At 41.0% G+C, this 23,329-nt stretch overlaps 1 protein-coding gene across 1 annotated transcript in view; it reads left to right on the forward strand.

Annotated features, from left to right (window-relative positions):
• snx29 (sorting nexin 29) overlaps window positions 1-23,329 on the forward strand; it is an 83,189-nt gene that overhangs the window by 29,841 nt on the left and 30,019 nt on the right. The window contains exons 16-17 of the mRNA XM_083555623.1: window positions 10,020-10,126; window positions 22,244-22,360. Of these exons, the coding sequence (XP_083411749.1) occupies window positions 10,020-10,126; window positions 22,244-22,360 (224 nt within the window). The remainder of the gene's footprint in view (window positions 1-10,019; window positions 10,127-22,243; window positions 22,361-23,329) is intronic.

The following is a 23,329-nucleotide window of genomic DNA, read 5'->3' on the forward strand; positions in this document are numbered from 1 at the left end:
TGATTGTGGTGGCCATTGCTGTAATAGTAATAGGTTCTGTTATAAGTTATTTCGGGTTTTATTGGTTTTGTTGATGCTGTTGGTTAGGATTGAACTGAATTACTCAGCTATGAGTATCACTTTAAAACCCTGGTGCTCATAGGCCAGGCTCAGACAGAGTATTTTTGTGTTTTGAGTTTATAATTTCAGCCATGATTAAAAATGTAGGCAGAGTTGTATTTGCAAGTGATTTTTTGGTTACAGGTGTCCCTGAAAGCTGAACAGTTCCAGCTAGACTTGGCACATCTGTAAAGTAGAGATATATTAATGGAGGTCGTAGGTGGTTTGCTGATGGCCTCTCTAGAGACTCATTGTCAACCCTCTCTAGCGAAATGTGCTCAATTACCCTATTGATGGATGCCGATGGTGGGGGGAAAAAAGCTCCTATTTTACCAAGTGTCAAGCTGCTCTGTCTTATAATAGAGCCATGATAGCATCAGCTAACACTGAGTCCTGCTGCCAGCTAAGATACAGCCTCGCCTCTCTTTGCTTTTCCATAACCCCAGAATAGGAACAGTCTAAATTACACTTGCTAATAGAATGCAGAGACAGTGATTCTTTTTCTTCCCATCCTTCATCCGCTTCTTTTCAATTCTCTATCGGCGTCGCATTTGATAAAAGGCCTTCTCTTATTGACTTTGTAAGAAGGCGAGTGAAGTAGTGGAGGGATTTAGCAGGAAGACAGGGAGGGAAGGCTTGGTGTGCTGGCGAGCGCGGCACGCACGCGTGACTACTTCCTCTTGTTTTCGCCAAGCACCAGATGGGGACATCAATACTTAATGTGCGCATGCTACTTCGCGCTTCCAAGTAAGCGCCCAGCTTCGAAATGAGATCGGTCTCATCGAAATGCATGCACTCATAAATAGGCTGCTCAAACAAGATTTGCTTATTACACTACGTTGAGACTGATAGGCGACTGGTCTGATGTTTTCAAAACAACTGAATGGTGACCAAAAAAACGTATTTGACACATAAGAAACATTTTTTTCTAGCTAATGTAGAGTTTATCACCTTTATCACCATCTACATGCTACGTGTAAGGCAAGTAGTTTATTCAAGAACGCCTGCCCTATATCCTATGTACAGGATCCCCTATACAGCTGTGCTCTCCCTGGATGTCAACACTTTTTTTTTTTTTTTTCTTTTCACCACAGACACACATCTTAATTCAGTCATCGAGTAGATGGTCCCTTTAAGTGCTTTGCATTTGTTTTACTAAAAAAATAGAGCAATGTTGCTTTATTACTCTCCCGATTAGTTTTAGACCTGGCAGAGCCGTCCCCAAGCTGTGAACTCTTGCCTTGAGGGGTTGCTGTGAACTCGCTGATTTTTCCACTCTTAATGTTGAAATAATTGATTTGACCCACTTTAACATTTTGTCGTTAGTGAGTTTATTTGCCGTCGTGCATTTAATTATCACGGGGAGGGCGAATTAATCGGCTGTGTGCACTGGTGTCTCTCCCCGGGGAGGGACAGCTTTCTATACTACTGTCAAGGCTATTAACACAATAACAAAAAAGCAATTAGATTGACTTTTGGACATGGCAGTCAATTACAGTGCCTGGAATGGTGTAGCACGGTGTCTGATAAAGCAGGTTCTCTCTGATAACAGCCGCCATTTCTCACCTCTATCTCTTTAGAGAGAAAGGGCTCATTGCTTTTATTGCAAAAGACTCAGCATGGAGGTGATGCGCCTGTGCAGGCACACTGGTGATTTTCGGAGTGGTTCAGATCTCCAGGACCTCCTTTAACTTTGACTGAAATGGTTGTGTCATTTACTGCGAGCGCTGATCCTCTCTTCTGGCCACTGGTTGCATGGTTTGGCATGTTATCAGTCAATGCGTGGACAACAACGCGGATGAAAATGAGGCAGCCCTGCTATCATCGCTAATGTGCATTACCAGGACTTGTGGGTTTGGAGATTTTAATAAATGCTTCCATCTTAATGAAAATAATGCAAAATTATTCCTCACTCAATGACTCTCTCTTTCACTCACTCTCACAATCTCTCTCTCACACACACACACACACACACACACACACACACACACACACACACTGTTGTTACAGGGGTGTAGTAAACAGCCAATTCCAAGCAGATGGAAAGAGAGAGAGAGAGAGCGAGAGAGAGAGAGAGAGAGAGAGAGATGATTTAATCTCCATGCATGTAGCTGTTTTAACATTTAACACCTCTAGTCGATTTAGCTCTTTCACAATTCCGAAAAGAACAGCTTTGGTCGATGTGCAGCATTATGTTATGCAAGTTTGTTGTTTTTAATAACGTATCACAGGTGCGATGCTTAAAAAGGATTGTTCCAGCGTAATGTATTTGAATCATTTTTCCAGCAGTCTTTTATCAGTTCTTCGCATTCCATCATGATAATCCCCCTTTGCACAATGTGAGCTCCATGAAGATATGGTGTACATGGGTTGGAATGGAAGTTCTTGAGTGGCCTGTTATTGAGCTCTGCCCTCAAGCCTGGCCTCAATCCAAGGCCTCCTCACGCTACAACAGTTCCTGGTTGTACTAACACCCTTGTGGCTGAATTCCAAATTTCCATAAGGACACACTAGAATTTTTTGGAACGACTTCCCTTACGAGTGGAGGGTATTATCAGTGGTGGCCAAAGTACACAAAGCAGGTACTTGATTTAAAGTAGAGATACAGTAGGTAAAATATTACTCCAGTCAAAGTAAAAGTGCTGCCTTTAAACTTTGACTTTAGTAAAAGTACAAAAGTATTTGCATTCAAATGTATTTAAATATCCAAAGTACTATGATTTATTATGGCTATAATGTCCTATTGTCACCAGAATAGCTCTTTCGCTCCTTCTCTCGCTCTCTCTCGCTCTGGCTCTCTCTCGCTGTGCAGATTCTCCTGCCCCGAGACTCCTAATCGCAGGGTGCTGTTCTTGCGATATTTTCTTCAGCTCTTTTTTAAAGCCGCAGTTCATCCTCGATGACTTAAAACTTTACTCCCTACACTATTAATAAAATATTTTATCCACACAAATAGAAAAGAACGATGATTTCGCAAAATGTAGTATATATATATAGTAGATATTTGACTTGTAGTAAAGTTAAAGTCAAAGTCACCCCAAATGGGAATTCTTGAGTAAAGTACAGATACATGAAAAAGCTACCTAATTAAAATAACAAATTGACTTCATTACTGTCTACCACTGGTTATTATAACAGCAAATGGGCATTAAATGAGGACTGCGATGTTCAAAAAAGCACACACTCATTTTTACTAACATATTGTATTATGATGTTTATACAAAGTTAATAGTTAATAGTGTGAACTAAATAAATTGTCCGTTTTGCCAGCTAGCAATCAGAGCTCACAGTTATAGCTAGCATTTTTTTTTTAAACATCATACAGTTTTGTGTGTAGGAAGGTCCTCATCTGCTTTTCCTCCCAATCGAAGTGTGAGCTGCGATCTCTAAGGCACAGATGGCGCTGATTGCAGTAAAAGTCGTCCGTGTGTTGCAGGGCATTAGACACAGTGCCTCAGCATCTGTGGCTGACAAGAGTAATAGCTTCAAGTTATTCTTCATCAGTCTTTATCATCTCACTGCAGAACCCGACATGGCTCTATTATCGGCTTTGACGCGTTTATTGATCCGTGTTACAGTTTCCCATATGGGGATGTGATCACATACACAATGCCCTTTCTTTGATTGGAGGAAGCCCAAAGATAAAGCAGGGGCAATAATTGGTGGCACATTACCCATGGGTTCTGGGATTTGATTCATGGGACATTATTGGTGGCGGGAACAGGGAGGGGGAAACAAAACAACAATGTGTAGCAGAAGGGAGTTGTGATGAAATCCCAGTGAGTTGTGGATATGTGGTGAGATGGAGCTGTGTGTTTTCCGAGACATAAATGGTTTTATTGAGCACACACTACTTTAACAATGGTGGATCAGTGTTCAATTTACATTCAATCTTTCTCACGGCAGTTTGTCTGAGGCTTGCTGATTTGCCCTCATTCTGCACAAGGCTTGGAGTAACCAAAAGCATTCAGTTTATGCATGGGCCTCTGTGTGCTCGCGCGTGCACGATCACGTTTGGTGAAGCGACATTGGCATGCAATTTCACGTCTGAAAGTCAAATTGGTGGAGAGTTGTAATTTGAGGACACCTCACTCTGACTGAATGATACGCTGAATTTATCTCAGGCAGTCTCGTAGCATCGAGCTTCTCTGTGGTCAGAGTGAAGGAAAATTGCTTTGATCAACACATTCATTAACTCTGCCAAATGTCTTTTCCTCCTTCTGTAGCACATCAGCAGACTGTGATTATGCCTCACTTTGTCACTCTGCTCCGTGTATTGTCCCTGTAGGTGCGTCAACACCGGTTTTAAGCCTCCTTTTGGGTGTAGAGTTAATAATTGCACGTTTATGCAGAACGTGTTCACTGTCGGTTTCCGCGCCTGCGAGTTCCGCGCATGATCGACAGTGGCTAGGTTACCGAAGAGTGCCGATAAACAGCTTTTTCGGTTCGCCATGGGTGCGAGACACATCATGGAAGCTGTTAACTGCAAGTTTGACTGTTTTCTCACAAATCCTCAGCCTTTAGGGCCAGTCACCTAATTTATAATGATGGAGAGAGAGAGAGAAAGAGTTAGTCCAAGACATAGCACTTGGGGGTTACTTATTATTGAACAAATGTGGCCTATATAAGCTTGTCGCTTACGGCAACTTGCCAATAATTCAACTTCAATTTCCAAGAGTGTGAGCAATGCTGAGATTAAAGGGCACCGAGTCAAGTAGCGTTATGATTTCAGAATGTTCCTTGAAGAACACTGCATGCGGTTTACAAGTTGCTGGCATGTGTCAAATGTGTTGTTTTTCATTAGATATTTGAGTCTGTTACTAATGTGATTCTATTCGGCTTCTTAAAGTAAAGAGATTTTTGAACCGAGGCTCTGGGTGGAAGGGCATTACTCACTTTTAGGTTCCTGATCCTTTAGAATGGAGGCTTTAAACTCTTGATGTCACCCAAATGAGGATTGGTTCCCCTTTGAGTCTGGTTCCTCTCAAGGTTTCTTCCTCATTACATTTAAGGGAGTTTTTCCTTGCCACAGTCGCCATGGCTGCTCATCAGGGATAAATGCACACCATTCACCTTAACTCTTAAATTTCTGTAAAGCTGCTTTGAGACAATGTCTGTTGTGAAAAGCGCTATAGAAATAAACTTGACTTGACTTGACTTGACTTTTCCCTGTTAAACACAGGTATTTATGAGCTCATGTATGTGATAGAGGGAAGAGAGCAGCAGTTTGAAAAGGTGCAGTTGGCTGGAGTTAACCTTTAACCTTTTCTGGTCGGTGGATAGAGGAAAAAGCTACCTGGTGGTTTGAATGCTTAAGAAATCTGTAGAGTGTACCATCTTTACTTCTATTCTCTTTTCCAACCTTTACCTGATATTGGTCTGGCCTCGAAAAGAACAAATTATTGAAACAGGACACAGTTTTGGCATGTTCACTCAGGGTGTACTCACTTTTGTTGGCAGTTATTTGACAATACTGGCTGTATGTTGTTATTTTCAGAGGACGGTAAATTTGTACTACTATACAAGCTGCACATTGACTTCTTCTTCTTCTTCTTTCGGCTGCTCCCATTAGGGGTCACCACAGCGGATCATCCGTCTCCATACCACCCTGTCCTCTACATCTGCCTCTTTCACACCAACTACCTGCATGTCTTCCCTCACCACATCCATGTACCTCCTCCTTGGCCTTCCTCTTTTCCTCCTACCTGGTGGCTCCATCCTCAGCATGCTTCTACCAATATAATTCATGTCCCTCCTTTGCACATGTCCAAACCATCTCAATCTCGCCTCCCTCACCTTGTCACCAAAACATCCTACATGCGCTGTCCCTCTAATAAACTCATTTCTAATCTTGTCCATCCTCGTCACTCCCAACGAAAACCTTAACATCTTCAGCTCTGCCACCTCCAGCTCCATCTCCTGTCTTTTACTCAATGCCACTGTCTCTAATTAATACAACATCGCAGGTCTCACCACAGTCCTATAAACTTTCCCTTTCATTCTTGCAGATACCCTACTATCACAAATCACTCCTGTCACTCTTCTCCACCCACTCCACCCTGCCTGCACTCTTTTCTTTACTTCTCTAACACACTCTCCATTACTTTGCACTGTTGAACCCAGGTACCTGAACTCCTCCACCTTTTCCAGCTCTTCTCCCTGCAACCGCATCACTCCACTGCCCTCCCCCTCATTCACACACATGTACTCTGTTTTACTCCTACTGACTCTCATTCCCCTTCTCTCCAACGCATATCTCCACCTCTCCAGGCTCTTCTCAACCTGCTCCCTACTCTCACCACAAATGACAATATCATCCGCAAACATCATAGTCCAGGGAGACTCCTGTCTGACCTCGTCCGTCAACCTGTCCATCACCACTGCAAACAGGAAAGGGCTCAGGGCTGATCCTTGATGCAGTCCAACCTTCACCCTGAACCAGTCTGTCGTACCTACTGCACACTTCACTGCCGTCACACTGTCCTCATACATGTCCTGCACCACCCTCACATACTTCTCTGACACACCTGACTTCCTCATACAATACCACAACTCCTCTCTTGGCACGCTGTCGTACGCTTTCTCTAAATCCACAAATACACAATGCAATTCCTTCTGTCCTTCTCTATACTAAGACTGCACATCTCCTTTATGTTTAAAGATCGGTACCAGCACACTTCTTCTCCATTCCTCAGGCATCTTCTCACCTTCCAAAATCCTGTTAAACAACCTGGTCAAAAACTCCACTGCCATCTCTCCTAAACATCTCCACGCTTCTACCGGTATGTCATCTGGTCCAACCGACTTTCCACTCTTCATCCTCTTAATCGCTGCTCTCACTTCCTCCTTACTAATCCTATCTACATCCTGCTTCACCAACTCCACATCGTCCAACCTTCTCTCTCTCTGATTTTCCTCATTCATCAGCTGCTCAAAATACTCCCTCCACCTTCTCAACACACTCTCCTCACTAGTCAAGACATTTCCCTCTCCATCCTTTATTGCTCTAACTTGCAGTACATCCTTCCCAGCTCGGTTCCTCTGCCTGGCCAATCGGTATAAATCCTTTTCTCCTTCCTTAGTGTCCAACCTCTCATACAGCTCCTCATATGCCTTTTCCTTGGCTTTCGCCACATCCCTCTTTACTTGCTGCTGCATCTCCTTGTACTCCTGCCTACTTTTCTCATCAATCTGTCTATCCCACTTCTGTTTTGTCAACCTCTTTCTCCTTAAGCTCTCCTGCACTTCCTCATTCCACCACCACGTCTCCTTGTCTTGCTTTCTATTTCCAGATGTCACACCAAGTACTTTTTTAGCTACCTCCCTCATCACTCCTGCAGTAGTTGCCCAATCATCCAACACCTCTTCAACACCACCAAGCCCCTGTCTGACCTCTTCCCTAAACCTCACACTACACTCTTCCTCCTTAAGTTTCCACCATCTTATTCTTCTTTCAGTCCTCACTCTCCTCCTCTTCTTCTTCGCCTCCAAAACCATCCTACAGACCACCATCCGATGCTGTCTAGCTACACTGTCCCCTGCCAACACCTTACAGTCTCCAATCTCCTTCAGGTTGCATCTCCTGCATAGCACATAGTCCACCTGTGTGCACCTTCCTCCACTCTTATACGTCACCCTATGATCCTCCTTCTTCTTAAAATTAGTGTTCACCACTGCCATTTCCATCCTTTTTAGCAAAATCTACCACCATTTGCCCTTCCACATTCCTCTCCTTAAAACCATACCTACACATCACCTCCTCATCACCTCTGTTCCCTTCACCTACATGCCCATTAAAGTCTGCCCCAATCAGCAATCGTTCTCTCCTAGGTACACCATCTACCACTTCATCTAATTCACTCCAGAATTTTTCCTTCTCCTCCATCTCACAGCCAACTTGGGGAGCATAAGCACTGATGATATTTATCATCATCCCTTCAACTTCCACCTTCACGATCATCACCCTATCAGAAACTCTCTTCACCTCCACTACACTCTTACTGTACTCTTCCTTCATAATCACCCCTACACCATTTCTCTTTCTATCCACACCATGATAAAACAGTTTAAATCCACCTCCAATGTTCCTGGCCTTACTCCCTTTCCACTTGGTCTCCTGAACACACAACTGATCTACCTTTCTCCTCTCCATCATATCAGCTATCTCTCTCCCTTTACCAGTCATAGTACCAACATTTAAAGTACCAACCCGAACCTCCACTCTCCTACACTGCTCCTTTCCCTGCCGTCTCCGTAGACGTCTTCCTCCTCTCCTCCTCCTCCTTCGGCCAACAGTAGCCCAATTTCCACCGGTACCCTGTCGGCTAACGATACCTGTGGCGGTCGTTGTTAACCCGGGCCTCGACCGATCCGGTATGAAGTTCTCATTTGTGATCCGCATATTTGATTTGGCACGTTTTACGCTGGATGCCCTTCCTAACGCAACCCTCCCCATTTACTTGGGACCGGCTTGGGACCGGCACCAAGAGTGCACTGGCTTTTGCATCCATAATGGCTGGGTTAGCTGCACATTGACTACATTATAATATTTGCAAGTTTTTTTTGTTAGTATTGTCCCTTGAGCAGATATAGTAAAATGTTTGCTCAAGCTGCGAGGGATGTACTCACTTTAGTGAGATACTGTATAATTTTCCTTCTTTGCACACACAAAACACACACAACACAGAAAGTGCAAGCATGTTCAACATTACAGTGAAATTGGTAACAGTTTTTGCACACAAATAACCATATCTATTTCTGAAGCTCAAGGCAACTTTCACACACATTACACACACACACTCAAACAAACGCACACCTTCTTTATGAACACCATTTCGAGCTTGGTGGTGGCCTGGAATCGGCAGCGTGGGCTGTGCTTTCACCACGCTTGCTGACAGTAGCTGTCTGTTGCTAAGAAGGCTACACTGCCTTATTGAAAAGTGCAGATAAGCCTAAACATTGAAATGGCAGGTGACTGTGTGCAGGTAGACTGATAATGCTTAGACCATATCAGGCCTGATGTGCTCCTCTAGGCTTCTTAGGAGGACTCAGTGACTACACAGCTGTCCGGTATTGCCGTGCCTCGAGGCTTACCGTGTAGCCCTATTTGCTCTCTCGGCTCTCCATCACAGCCATGCTACATTTTCCATCGGCTTTGTTTCTTCCACTTCTTATCAGGCACTTCCGCATTACACTGACACTTAACGACAGTCCTGCCCAGCCTAATCCTGCCATCGCAGCTCCTCGAATCAATTTCTTTCTCTCTCTTTCTCTCCAAAGCTTCAAATACAGAGTGTTATTTTGTAAGGATTAAAACTGCACTCGTAATCGAATAGTCTTACTTTTCACTCAGAATCTGTCTTGGGTTTAAGCTGGAGAGTTTCAGTTGCTTTCACCTTATAGCGTATTTTGAGGCTTCATTTGCATTCTTGAAAGTTGAGGTTTTTAATTGAGTTTGCCGGGTTGGGGGACAGAAAGGGGCTTTCTCCTTATGTTTCTCAGGAAATCTGTCGAGCTCAGCTTCCACCGGTTCTGAGTGCTTTTTCTGAAAAAATTTTTCGATTATGCTGTGTTTGCAGGCTAAATGAGTTCTGTTTACTGGCATTAAGTGATGAAGCATTTTCAGAAATGTTTACAAGGAACAGAGGCGTTTCTTAATGCAGAAAGTCCAGAAGGCAAAATAAATTATTTTTATATTTGTTCTGAGTCTTTAAAGAAAACTGCACATTGACTGACTGAAAATGGTTCTGCCCAAATAACTCATCATTCAATAACTCAGCCTTTATGATGTCTGTTTCTGTCAATAAACCACTCTTTTTTCACCCCTCAGGCAGTTCTTCTGTATTTTTTATTTATTTTTTGTTAGTATAGTACTAGATTTATTATTGAAAATGACACAGTGAATGCTTGTTGTGTTGCAGCTCTGCCCACTCTAAGGAACTGTGAAGGCTCTGCTCCAGCTGTGCAGCACAGGTCAATGGCAGATGTGGAGGAGTTGGCATCTAGCTATGAGCGGAAACTCATCGAGGTGAGTGTCTTTCACAACATGGCACCGGTAACTTTTTTTTATTTGAGATTTTTTTCACGTGGCCGAGTTTATACCTTTTAGTAAATGATCATGTATGCTTTTTGGCCTAAAGAGGTAATTTTCCTTCATGCACTTGTTTATCTCCTTCACATAACTTTACTCCCAGCACACGTGTAAAACTGTGTGCAGAGCATTCTGAATGCGCTGCCAGAATTAGGGTTAAGGAGCACTGATTTAGAACCCGAGAGGTGTTTCGGGTTTTGTAAAAATGTCTTAAAGGCTTTCAACAAGTTCATTCCCAATATACCACTGCAGTTTGCCCACAGCGGCAGCGTTTTAATGAATAAAAACAATTGTTGTTGCATTTAATGTGTGGAACTTCCTCAAAAACAGGTTTGTTCATCTTACTTATGGTGTAGAAGTCATTAATAGCTTGCCATGTTATGCTCAAAGTCCCTTATCCTGAACACTTTTCTATTTTGTAAAACTTGTGGACAAACTTTACAAACACTCTAGACGCCTTCTTGTTTGTAGACACTATGAACGTATTATGCATTGGCCACGCAAGTCCCTGTGAATGAACGGTTGCTATAGAAACCATATTTGAACAAACACATCTATGTAAATCTATCATTTGTATTACAGCAGGAACTAATACAGAATCCAACTACCGGTTTTATAACAACTATTTAAAAGTAACTATTAAATGAAGAACTTAAATATTGTGTTTGTAAACTAATAGAAATTCTGTATTCATGCACACAAATTGGCATAGTTGACAGGGTTTTTTGTCAATTTTCTTTCTTTATCTAGTCATAGCCTTTTTCCACCAACCAGGCAGCTTCCGCTTATCAACACATCAGCTACCAACCAGGGAGGGCAAAGTCTTGTGCCTCTTTCAATGCTCCTTCCGCATACCTGCGCACACACACAGGCACGATTGGATAGTACTACTGTGATTGTAACTACTTGCCATAGATTAAATTCAATTAATTTTTTTCAACAATGCACAGCGATAAATGCAGTTACAGATGCTTTCTTCAACGAACGTTGCCAAACACCCCAGGCCATTCTCGCTCCTAGTGTTTAAAAACCAACACTTTTTAAATGTACGAGACAATAAAGTATGATAGACACATTAAAGGAGCAGAGATTTTACCTGATTGATGGGTCCGTGTTTATTTAAATGATCCAATTGCGGTGTGCTGTTTGTTCTATTGAAATAGAGTAATATGTTATCTTAATAACAGGTTAGTTTTTTACTACATGGCCCCTTTGTCGGCTGTGGAAAGCTCCTTCGAGACAAGATTGATGCCTGGAGCTGCCTTTTTATTGCTTCACTTAATTCATTCCACTGGTCTGCTTTTTCCCCCCTCTAGTCTTTGTATGGAAATCACACAAGCAGTACATGAATCTAGTTTTGTCATCATTTCTGATATTGAATTGTCTTGGTGTCTTTTTTTTTGGGATTTTGTGCAATAAATGTATTAGAACTAGGGTTGCGAAATTCCGGGAGTTTTCAAGGCATTAAAATTTTTATGGAAATTAACAGGAATACATGGGAATAGACTTGGAATTGACAAATTGCAGGTTAGCCCATAACAAGGAAATCAAATCTAGTTGAAAAAATACCTGCAGGATAATCTTGGGTAAAATTAGATTTTAGAAGCTAGATTCCATGCTGTTTCAGTTGAATTTTGTTCAGCAATCACATGCACACAACACACCCCCTACATCCATTGTGCTTTCTTCTATAAAATAACAGATCATTTCTTGAATCCAGCAGACAAAATAATGTAAAACAAATGTCCATCTTGGAGATTTTTTACGTAAATGACATTAATATTACGTACATGTATGTTTAAAACGTCCTTGTGCTGGGTGTAAACAATCAAATCAAACATTTGTTTGCATAGATGTCAGCTTATAACCAAACAAAATCTTTGCTGACAAAAATGAACACGTTTTTTTTCACGTTTGTATATGATAGTTTATATAAATTTCCCCCAATTGTCTATGAATTCCCATAAATTCCTGTAAATTCCAATTAAAGTTTCCAACTTGGAATATAAAAAAAAAATTTCCTAGATGTTCCACTAGACAGTTTCCAAAAAATATCTGAAAAATTACCAAAATTTACCACCTCTTGCAACCCTAATTAGAACACAAATACTTGTCCATGACCTGAAGGAACCAAGGGCCAAGTGTCAGTCTGCAAGCATTGCTAGCTCCATTTGTTTGGTTGACAGAAGAACACATTCTCTGATTGGCTGCTCAGCCTAGCAAATCCCTGCAAGTAAAGAAAGAAACATCACGAGTAAACATATGACACTCTATTGAACACACCTTATCATCACATCGCCTTAGTTTGTTGCCCAGTTGTCTCTTTTGTGCTTAAGGCGCCTCTTTTTGTACTTACAAATGTGAACGCACTGCATCCTCATGCCTCATTATATTTGTTTGCCTGCTACTGGCTCTGACCTAGTTTTAAAAGAAAGCACTGTATGGGCATGATTTTTGTGTTTTCATTTTCTTTCATACACACACACACACACACACACACACACACACACACACACACACACACACACACACACACGCACACACAAACCCACACCCATGCACTAGTAAAACTCCTCAGCATTTGCTGGTATAGACACTATTGTGAAATATATGCTGTAGCAGTCAGATTTAGTTTGCTGTATCATATGGTCTCACTACACATGTGCACATTGCTTGGGAGTTGTATTTAATAAAGTCGAAATGGAATATACATGTTCCATTTTTGGGTGTAAACCATTAAAATGTGATTATGACACAGAAAGTTGTCCTCAAAAAGACTACAAGATGATGAGGTCTGGGGGCGTGACCTCTTGTAGATCTCCTCTGATGGCGATGTTCATTAAAGAAGCCGTAAATAAGGACCGGGTGATTAGGATGTGTGCTGATTAATGGAGAGTAGCTAAGCATCAGCATATAATGATACTTAAGTGAGCCAACAGCCCTCGTTTGTCTGATTCAGGCTGTGCTGTAGTGCATAAAGACATTGGGAGTTTCTTAATGATTATGAGTGTTCTCGAGGTTAGAAGAAAAGGTTTTCAGTGTGGTCTATGCTTATATCGCTTTCAGTCAGGTCATCAGTCACATATGGTTTTAATGAGTGCAGTAAAGTGGAGCAAGCTGTCTTGTATTGTCTGAAGCATATGCTTGGCGTTCTCTAGCAAATACAAAGTCTGTATCTGGAGTTATGCAAATTATTTTTGGGCAGTGTAAATGAGATGCTGTAAAAACTGATCAAGTAATACAAATACAGTTTGTACTGAGCTTGAGCAAAAACTACGCAGGTAACGTATACATTGGCTTTACATTAAGTGTCAACTTCCTAAAATCACAAACTAGTGACAGATATTATTTACCCGTAGACCAAAGAATGCAACACAATTCACACAACTAAAATATTTAAGAAAACAATAAAAATCAAGACAATTATACAGCCACCAGACAACTTTATGGCCACCGATCAGCATAACATTATGAGCACCTGCCTAATATTGTGTTGTTAAAACAGTCCTGACCCGTTAAGCAGGACTTAAACAGCATTAACTTCTTCAGCAATATGAGCTACAGAAGCTCGTCTGTTGGATCAGACCTCACGGATCAGCCTTCGCTCCCTACGTGTATCAGTGAGCCTTGGCTGCCCATGACCCTGCCACCTGTTCACCACTGTTCCTTCTTTGGACTATTTTTGATAGATACTGACCACTGAAGACCAGGAACACACCACAAGACCTACAGTTTTGGAGATGCTTTGACCCAGTCGTCTTACCATAATTTGAAACTCGCTCAAATCCCATTTTTCCTGCTTTTAACACATCAACTTTGAAGACAAAATGATCACTTGCTGTCTAAAAAATTCCACCCACTAACAGGTGCCATGATAAAGATATAATCAGTATTATTTACTTCACCGGTCATAAGGTTATAATGTCATAATGTTTTGCCTGATCGGTGTATGCCGTTTTAATACAGTGCATTAGACAGGAAGGCTAAAGACACTGAGATTACTACTTATTACGACCACGCTAAACAGAAAAGCATCACAGAATGCACAAGGCTTTAAGGGAGTCTATTGATTTGCAGTTACTCTTGATGTCTTGTCCATTCAGAGATGCTTTTCTACAAAGTCATTGATTTGCAGTCACACTGAAAAGCTATTGCTATTGTTCTCCATCATTTGAAGGAATATTTCTGTTTTGGATGACTGTGGACTCATGCAAGGACATGAGCTTTTTGGACGGATGTCTTCAGACAGCACTGTCAATGACCATTAACAAAAGATGAATAATATTGAAAAAAGTCTGCATTTGCAGTGATATTATAGTTTTGCAAAATTCAAAGGTTCAAATCGAAATAGCAATTTGCCAGTATAAAAGGTCAGAGGCAAATGGCTTCAATAGGTTCAAGATAACAGGAAGTCTAAAGCTACTGAAATAATTCTGGTTTACAAACACGCAGAGGCAAAAGACATCAAACCTCGACGAGGACAGGATACAACAGCAAAAGACCACTTCAGATTCTACTCCTGTCAGCCGAGAACAGGAATCTATTGCTAAAGTGGGCACAGGCACGCTGACACCGGACAGCTGAAGATCGGAAAAGACAGAGATTTTCTAAAATTTTCACTCGTATAAAACCGGCCCAGTGCAAATCTGTCACTGACTATCTCTCCCTCTCATTCATAGAACTTTATATTAAAAACTTTTTTTTTTAAGCCCTTGTTATAATGCTACTCTGTGTGTGTCATATGCAATTGATTTTTCCCGAACGGATATGGAAACAGTTTGACATCATGCGTCATATTATCTTTTTCCCAATCATACTGTTCTATGATGATGATGATAAAGTGTGCCTTTATTTGCTGCACAGTTAGTTAAGAGACGTCTATCGCAGTCATTAAGTGGCCTGTGTGATGAGGTTAATTAGAGTAACGTGAGAGCGATAAAATCTTCAAAAACTGTATATGTTTGCTTAATGAAGATTAGTGATCAACTAATGAGTTGATGAATATTAAGTTGATGTGCTGGAAAGTGTAATGTATTTCGAATAAATGCAGGATTGACCTTTTATTTTTCGCAACTGATTTTTATCTCTCTGTTGGTTTTGCTTCTCTCTCTCTCTCTCTCTCTCTCTCTCTCTCTCTCTCTCTCTCTCTCTCTCTCTCTCTCTCTCTCTCTTTCTCTCTCTTTAGGATTTGTTGTTAAATTTCTCCAGCTGCACTCTTCTGCTTTCAGTGATTTTTTTTTTCTTTTCTTATTAGGATCCTTTTGGCGAGCTGCTAAAACCCTGTCTGACAGAGTGAATTGTCTGGAGTAGATACTGACACCAGCATTCATTCATTCTCTCTCATTCTCTCTCTCTCTCTCTCTCTTTCTCTCTCGATATTCTCTCGCTATCTCACTTACTGCTGCACGCTCTCGCTCTGCTGCTAGTTCAGGACTGTTTGCGTTTGCTAAGCCTGTTCTCTCTGTTTGTCCCTCAAACTTGTTACACATCCAATTACAGGCATTAGAGCTGCATCAGGCCACACTGCTCCCAGTCCTGATTATACTCTCTTCCACTCATGACACCTCAGCAACATCTTTCTCTCACTCCAATTTGATTCAATTCAGTTTTTACAGTTCACAATTACAAGCAATGCCAAAGCATTAAGAGTAGAACTATTTCAATTTACAATAACATAGCAATCCCAAATACACAGAAAACCACTCAAACTGTAACAGAGCGAACATTAGTGTTGGTTATAGTGTGGAATCGAGGATGGAAAGTTCTAATATGGAGGTCTGTTGCTGTTGCACGGTGTGTGCATGATGCCCTAAAACCATGATTTCTTTTCATGGTCTATCTAAGTGTCCCACTTGTGTAGTTGCTGTCCCTGGGCTCAGGCTATCTGCTATGGTTTTCTTTTAGGGCCAGATAACTTGGCTTTTTACTCTGCTCAAGTTTGGCTGCTGTATGTAGCTTCAGATTTTCGTGTAACCTCAGCATACACAGTTGGGCTTCATCAGCAGCTCTGTAGCAGCTCTATCACTCTGTTCTCCTGAAGAAAGAATTTTATGCCTTTGTAAATGTTTTTTGTACTGGATTTATTGTTTTTGGGTATTAGGATTTGATTGATGTGATGCTTCACCCCTAGAGGTTTGTAAAAAATGTTTTTTGTGCCAGATTAAATCAGAGACAATAAAACGTATCAATAATATTTAACTATGTTTAAGATTTAAAATAAAGGCAGATCCATAAAGGCAGCCTTGGTAAAGTGGATTAGAAAACATCTTAATAATGAATCAAATTTTTGTTTTAATTTATTTTAATCAGTCTTTTATTCTAGACACTGTTCATTCTTGAATGGATGGAGGTTGACCATTCTTGATTAAATGTACTACAGAAAACATTCCCCCAGGCTGCTGTCAACCTAGAAATTGTTGGGGCTGCATTTTCATGTTATGATAAAGACCCTGATTCCTGACATCAGGGAAAGAACCCACAGAGCGGATATCTTATTAAACATGTTTGCTTGTGTGTTTTTGATTTCTTCACTGCTGATTATACAAATGACAAAGGATCTAAGGCCTTGAATGGTCTACACTTGAGATCCACAAATATAAAGTAAGCCTTTAAAAAAGAGTTCAGCTCAATTATTTATGTACCTTAATAATTTACAGTGAGGAAAATAATTATTTGAACACCCTGCTATTTTGCAAGTTCTCCCACTTAGAAATCATGGAGGGGTCTGAAATTGTCATCGTAGGTGCATGTCCACTGTGAGAGACATAATCTAAAAAAAAAAAATCCAGAAAACACAATGTATGATTTTTTAACTATTTATTTGTATGATACAGCTGCAAATAAGTATTTAAACACCTGAGAAAGTCAATGTTAATATTTGGTACAGGAGCCTTTGTTTGCAATTACAGAGGTCAAATGTTTCCTGTAGTTTTTCACCAGGTTTGCACACACTGCAGGAGGGATTTTGGCCCACTCCTCCACACAGATCTTCTCTAGATCAGTCAGGTTTCTGGCCTGTCGCTGAGAAACATGGAGTTTGAGCTCCCTCCAAAGATTCTCTATTGGGTTTAGGTCTGGAGACTGGCTAGGCCACGCCAGAACCTTGATATGCTTCTTACAGAGCCACTCCTTGGTTATCCTGGCTGTGTGCTTCGGGTCATTGTCATGTTGGAAGACCCAGCCTCGACCCATCTTCAATGCTCTAACTGAGGGAAGGAGGTTGTTCCCCAAAATCTCGCAATACATGGCCCCGGTCATCCTCTCCTTAATACAGTGCAGTCGCCCTGTTCCATGTGCAGAAAAACACTCCCAAAGCATGATGCCACCCCCATGCTTCACAGTAGGGATGGTGTTCTTGGGATGGTACTCATCATTCTTCTTCCTCCAAACACGTTTAGTGGAATTATGACCCAAAAGTTCTATTTTGGTCTCATCTGACCATATGACTTTCTCCCATGACTCCTCTGGATCATCCAAATGGTCATTGGCAAACTTAAGACGTGCCTGGACATGTGCTGGTTTAAGCAGGGGAACCTTCTGATTTCAAACCATGACGTCTTAGTGTATTACCAACAGTAACCTTGGAAACGGTGGTCCCAGCTCTTTTCAGGTCATTGACCAGCTCCTCCCGTGTAGTTCTGGGCTGATTTCTCACCTTCCTTAGGATCATTGAGACCCCACGAGGTGAGATCTTGCATGGAGCCCCAGTCCGAGGGAGATTGACAGTCATGTTTAGCTTCTTCCATTTTCTAATGATTGCTCCAACAGTGGATCTTTTTTCACCAAGCTGCTTGGCAATTTCCCCGTAGCCCTTTCCAGCCTTGTGGAGGTGTACAATTTTGTCTCTAGTGTCTTTGGACAGCTCTTTGGTCTTAGCCATGTTAGTAGTTGGATTCTTACTGATTGTATGGGGTGGACAGGTGTCTTTATGCAGCTAACGACCTCAAACAGGTGCATCTAATTTAGGATAATAAATGTAGTGGAGGTGGACATTTTAAAGGCAGACTAACAGGTCTTTGAGGGTCAGAATTCTAGCTGATAGACAGATGTTCAAATACTTATTTGCAGCTGTATCATACAAATAAATAGTTTAAAAATCCTATATTGTGATTTCTGTTTTTTTTTTTTTTTTAGATTATGTCTCTCACAGTGGACATGCACCTACGATGACAATTTCAGACCCCACCATGATTTCTAAGTGGGAGAACTTGCAAAATAGCAGGGTGTTCAAATACTTATTTTCCCCACTGTACATGTGTTTTCTAACTGCAATTTCAAAGCGATGTTTAGAGATTTGAGTGATGTGTATTTGCTGATCATAGTTTTAAACAGTCTGCTGCTGATGAACAGCAGTTTGATCTCTTCTGGATCTGCAGAAATGCTGCTGACTGCTGGAGCAGCTCTGCTTCTCTTGCTGGCCATCATGGTACAGCTGCTGGGCTGTAAGCTTGTTGGTTTGTTTGTCTGTACTTCGCAATTTACGCAACTGCCACTGCAGACTTCAGGTAGCTGCTTGGGGTGTGTACTTACCTCAGCAAAGGTGCTGAATGTCTCTGCATTGATTTACATGCTGATGGTGCAAGAGATTTTCAGTTGATGTCTATTACAGCATTTCTCTGCATTTTGTTCACTGGTTGGTAAAAGAGTAGATCTCTCTCTCTCTCTCTCTCTCTCTCTCTCTCTCTCTCTCTCTCTCTCTCTCTCTCTCTCACTTTCTCTTTTTTTCTCTCTCTCTCTCTTTCTCTTTTTTTCTCTCTCTCTCTCTTTCTCTTTTTTTCTCTCTCTCTCTCTTGTGCTTTCTCTAATCCATTTTTCAACAACACCCATACCTGAGAGCTACATACCACAGAATGCTAAAGAGCTAAAAACAACTCATGCCCAGGAAACAGGACACAGGGATTTCTTATCCAAATTATTCGATTTCTTAAGCAGTCTTATGCTCACCGACTTTCTCACTGAAATTACTTTTACCTCATGGGGAAGACGAAATATAATTGCGATTGGAATGGAGCGTAATTGAGTTTATGCTTTTTGGATTTAATGAGTAGATTTTTTGAAAGCAACTGTTTAAAAAGTTAGTAGCTTTGCTGAAATGATTTGGTCTTTCTGTATAAATGAATTCTGTTCGAAAGCTTTTGAAAGTTTCTCCCCTAAACATTACAAAATGCCTATTCCCGAACCTTTGAATTGTTCGTTCTTTTTCTTTTATTTCCTAGTTTGGTAAACAGAGCTGCAGCAATAGAAATAATGAACTTTTTGAAGCCATGAGGAGCTTGTTAAAGCTCTCCCCATGCTCTCTGTATATTGCATTGTTATGAGCACATTACCAGCTAGAAACTCGCTGTGTTGAATCTCGCCCTGGGCTCACCTGGACTCACAACTTTCTTAGCAACAAATGAACTGCGAAAATATTGGCAGCTTCCTGCTGAAAGCGTACCCTTTTCAGTAATTGATAAACTCTTGCTGATTGTGAAGTTATTGTTTAGGTTGCAGTGAAGTGTCTTGGCAGGATGTAATTAGGATAAAAGAGCACAGACGTAAAAGTGCACTTTGGCCTGCAGCAGTAAGCAGTGATGCGCTTTGATATGCTGTCTGATTCCTTTGGCCTGTCTTTTTTTGGTAGATTGGAGCCACCAGGCAGCTAAAGTCTGCGAATACACTCTCACTGACTGTGAACAGGACCTTTTCTCCTTTCTCATCCTCACACATGCACACACACACACACACTTTCAAAGAAAATTAATTGGGTTCCTTCACGCTTAAAATTAATTCCCATTTTTAATGTCCCATTTAAAAGCTTGGATACTAAATAAATAATTAAACTGAGAGTTTGTGTGTGTGTGTGTGTGTGTGTGTGTGTGTGTGTGTGTGTGTGTGTGTGTGTGAGCGAGAGAGAGAGATGGAGCAGCTTGCCTCTGTGTGTGGGTGTTGGAGATGCAACAGTACTCACATGTTGCTTCTGAGTATGCAGGATGTGTCTGGGATACAGTAGACTGCTTACACACAACACACACACACACACACACACACACACACACACACACACACACACACACACACACACACACACACACACACACAGTGAAATATGTCACTCTCCTGGAAGCTCACCAATGATGGTATCTATAAAGCTCCGTTTTTTGGGGCTGTAGTCAATTAGGGCACTACTGTGTTTTCATACAGTTTTTACCAGCAGCACTGATGTGCTTCATCCAGTCTGTCATTTCCGTCTCCCTTCCCAAAAGCACTTCCTCTTCAACTGGGAGTGGAGAGATCGAAGCATTTTGACCTCGGCTGGTTGATTTTCATCCTGCAGTCTCCCATGCTTTGTTGTTCTGGTTTGTTTTATAAGCTGGAGAGGTTTTGATTTGTGGAGTCCTTCTTCAGCATGTCAGATAAGAGACTTTTAAGGACGTCTTCACGCACTGAATGCATCGAATCAAAGCTATTTAAGAACCTTATTTCGAGTCATGTTGCAAAAATAGAGGCTGAAACAAACACCTTATGACTTGAATTAATAAAAAAAAAACTTTAACATGTGTTTATTCTAAATCCATGCATGCGGTTCAATATGCTAATACATCACTTCTTGTTTGCTAAAAAAAAAAAATAAAGTTTTTGTCCTCTTGAGGTATTTGTGAAAATTATGTAATTCAAAAAAGCCTAATTTTGGGGACTGTTAGTGCTGACATTATGCACTGCTTACATTAGTTCCAGAGTTTGTGTATGCTGATTATGGGAATGTACGGGTGCGATCTGACCTATAATTGAATCTGCTTACTTGTGAGAACTGTTGAAAGCAGTGAAAGGTAACCGCACCGAGAGAGAAAAGAAATACACAGCTAATATTCATCAATTTTGCAACTGATGCAGACGAATATTTCTTTCTTTTTTTTTTTTTACTATAAAAAGAAATATAGATTTATTGCTAAACCATAGATTTATTGTTAACCTGCTTGGCAAGTATTCGAATTCTACTGCATAATAATTATGGTTTCTATTATACAACAAAAAATTTAGTCTTAATGTGTACATGATACATTTATAATTGTTTAATATCCTGTCATACATATGTTGGGTGATTCCGGACCGCCACCCCCCCCCCCCATCCCCCCCGCTGTTGTGCATAAGCAGATTTTTTCATCTGTTTTTATCCTTGTTGATTCTGTAGGAAGCCGAACGACACACAGGTTTCACTTCATATTAAATAAATGGCAGATCCTGTAATTCCTGTTTCCATCACTTTCGCCAAACCATGAAGTGACACGTCATTGTGATTTTGCGGAGCACTTTTTTTTTTTTTTTTTTTTTTTTTATGGAAATTGTCTCAAATTTTCAGATTGGTCTGCACCTGGTTTCTATGTTGAGCTATTAACGTTTAAATTCATCTATAGGAAGGGACACCAACAAACATGTCAGACTTGACGTAATTCATCTGTCAGGCGAGGCATTGCTTTCCCAAATGTACATTGACACATGATTTCCATAAGCAAATGAATGCTGGCTTGGGCTGCTTGGCATGGTGAGCTACCGCCGTCTCCGTCACTTAGGTGCTCTGACAGTTGATGAGCCGTCTGGCAGCAGTGCAACTGGCTCTAATGAGGAGCCTTTCGAACCATAACCACACACACATACACACCGCTACCTGTGAGAGACCCACTCCGTCCATCAGCTGACCAGCCAAACAGCTTTTCCACACTGTTATTTTTAATAGTTCATATTATGTATTTTAATGGCTTTTTCCACATGGCTGGCTGCATAGATGTGTGTTTTACTTTTTTATTCAGGAGTTGGAAGGGATTGCATTTTTTCTTTTTCTTTTTTTTTTTAAACGTTTTTATAAACTTAAGAGTTTACTCATTTGGCAGATGCTTAAACTCAAAAGGGATGAATAAGACACAATCACGGTAGTTGAGGCCCTGACTCAGGGACCCAACAATAGCTTTCTGGCTGTCTGAGGCTTTAAACTCAAATGTGTGTGTGTGTGTGTGTGTGTGTGTGTGTGTGTGTGTGTGTGTGTGTGTGTGTGTGTGTGTGTGTGTGTGTGTGTTATAGGTGGCTGAGATGCATGGTGAGCTAATTGAATTCAACGAGAGGCTGTATCGTTCACTTATAGCTAAAGACAACCTGATCGGCCAGATGAGACAGGAGCTTATCGACCTACGAGGCCCGGTGAGTGCACCCATACACACACTCATTTAGAAACACACACACCTTTGAACATGGATGAGATATCTCCTCCGACACCTAGTAAATCATCATGTTCCCTTTCTCTATCTCTACAGCACAGGCTCTCTTTGTCTCCCTCCATAGGTTTGCTCTCTCTTCAATCAATAACTCTCACTGTCTTGCTCTGTCAGGCATACACACACACACACACACACACACACACACACACACACACACACACACACACACACACACACACACACACACACAGTTCTAATCATAGACATGGTCATGAACTCTGTCTCTGCTCTGTGTTATCAGTGTGTTCAGGTGATATATTGTACATATCTCCAGCACATGTATATATAAAACTGATCCAGGCTATTACCAGGAGTGCAGCTTGAGCAGGGCCATACAAATTGCTTTAACATTCTGCCTGTTAGGAATCTTCAAAGCATTGAGTATCACTTGCCAAGTAATGCGTGGCCTCTAACAGTCTTTAAACAGTATTTCAACCAGGATCCATGCATTCACATTGGCCGCGAAGATCCTTTAAGTACATTTCTTATACAAAAATTATCGCATAGAATTTAGATTTTGAAAACACTTGAGAGCTTGTTTTTCTCCTTTTTCTTCTCTTTATGTGCTCTGTGTTCTTAGAATTTGATGGTGATTCATTCATAAATGACCTCCTAATGCAACAGGGCATTCAGCGGACAAAGAGCCTCATTCACCGTTAATTGGCAACAGTTCCATCATTTATGAATGACTCCAATTTCCAGACATTTCTTCTGTTCTTCTTGATAGGTTTTAGGCCTTTTGCTTGCTATTTTCGCTTCATCAAAATGCGTCATCAAAAATGTGGTCATAACGACATCCTCTTCTTAGCTAATTTTATTATTATATATTTATTATATTATTTCTAATTATAGGATTTTTTTTTTCTTTTTAATACAATTATTTTTTTTTCTA

The sequence above is a fragment of the Silurus aristotelis genome (genome assembly GCF_946808225.1).
Source record: "Silurus aristotelis genome assembly, chromosome: 12".
Taxonomy (NCBI): domain Eukaryota; kingdom Metazoa; phylum Chordata; class Actinopteri; order Siluriformes; family Siluridae; genus Silurus; species Silurus aristotelis.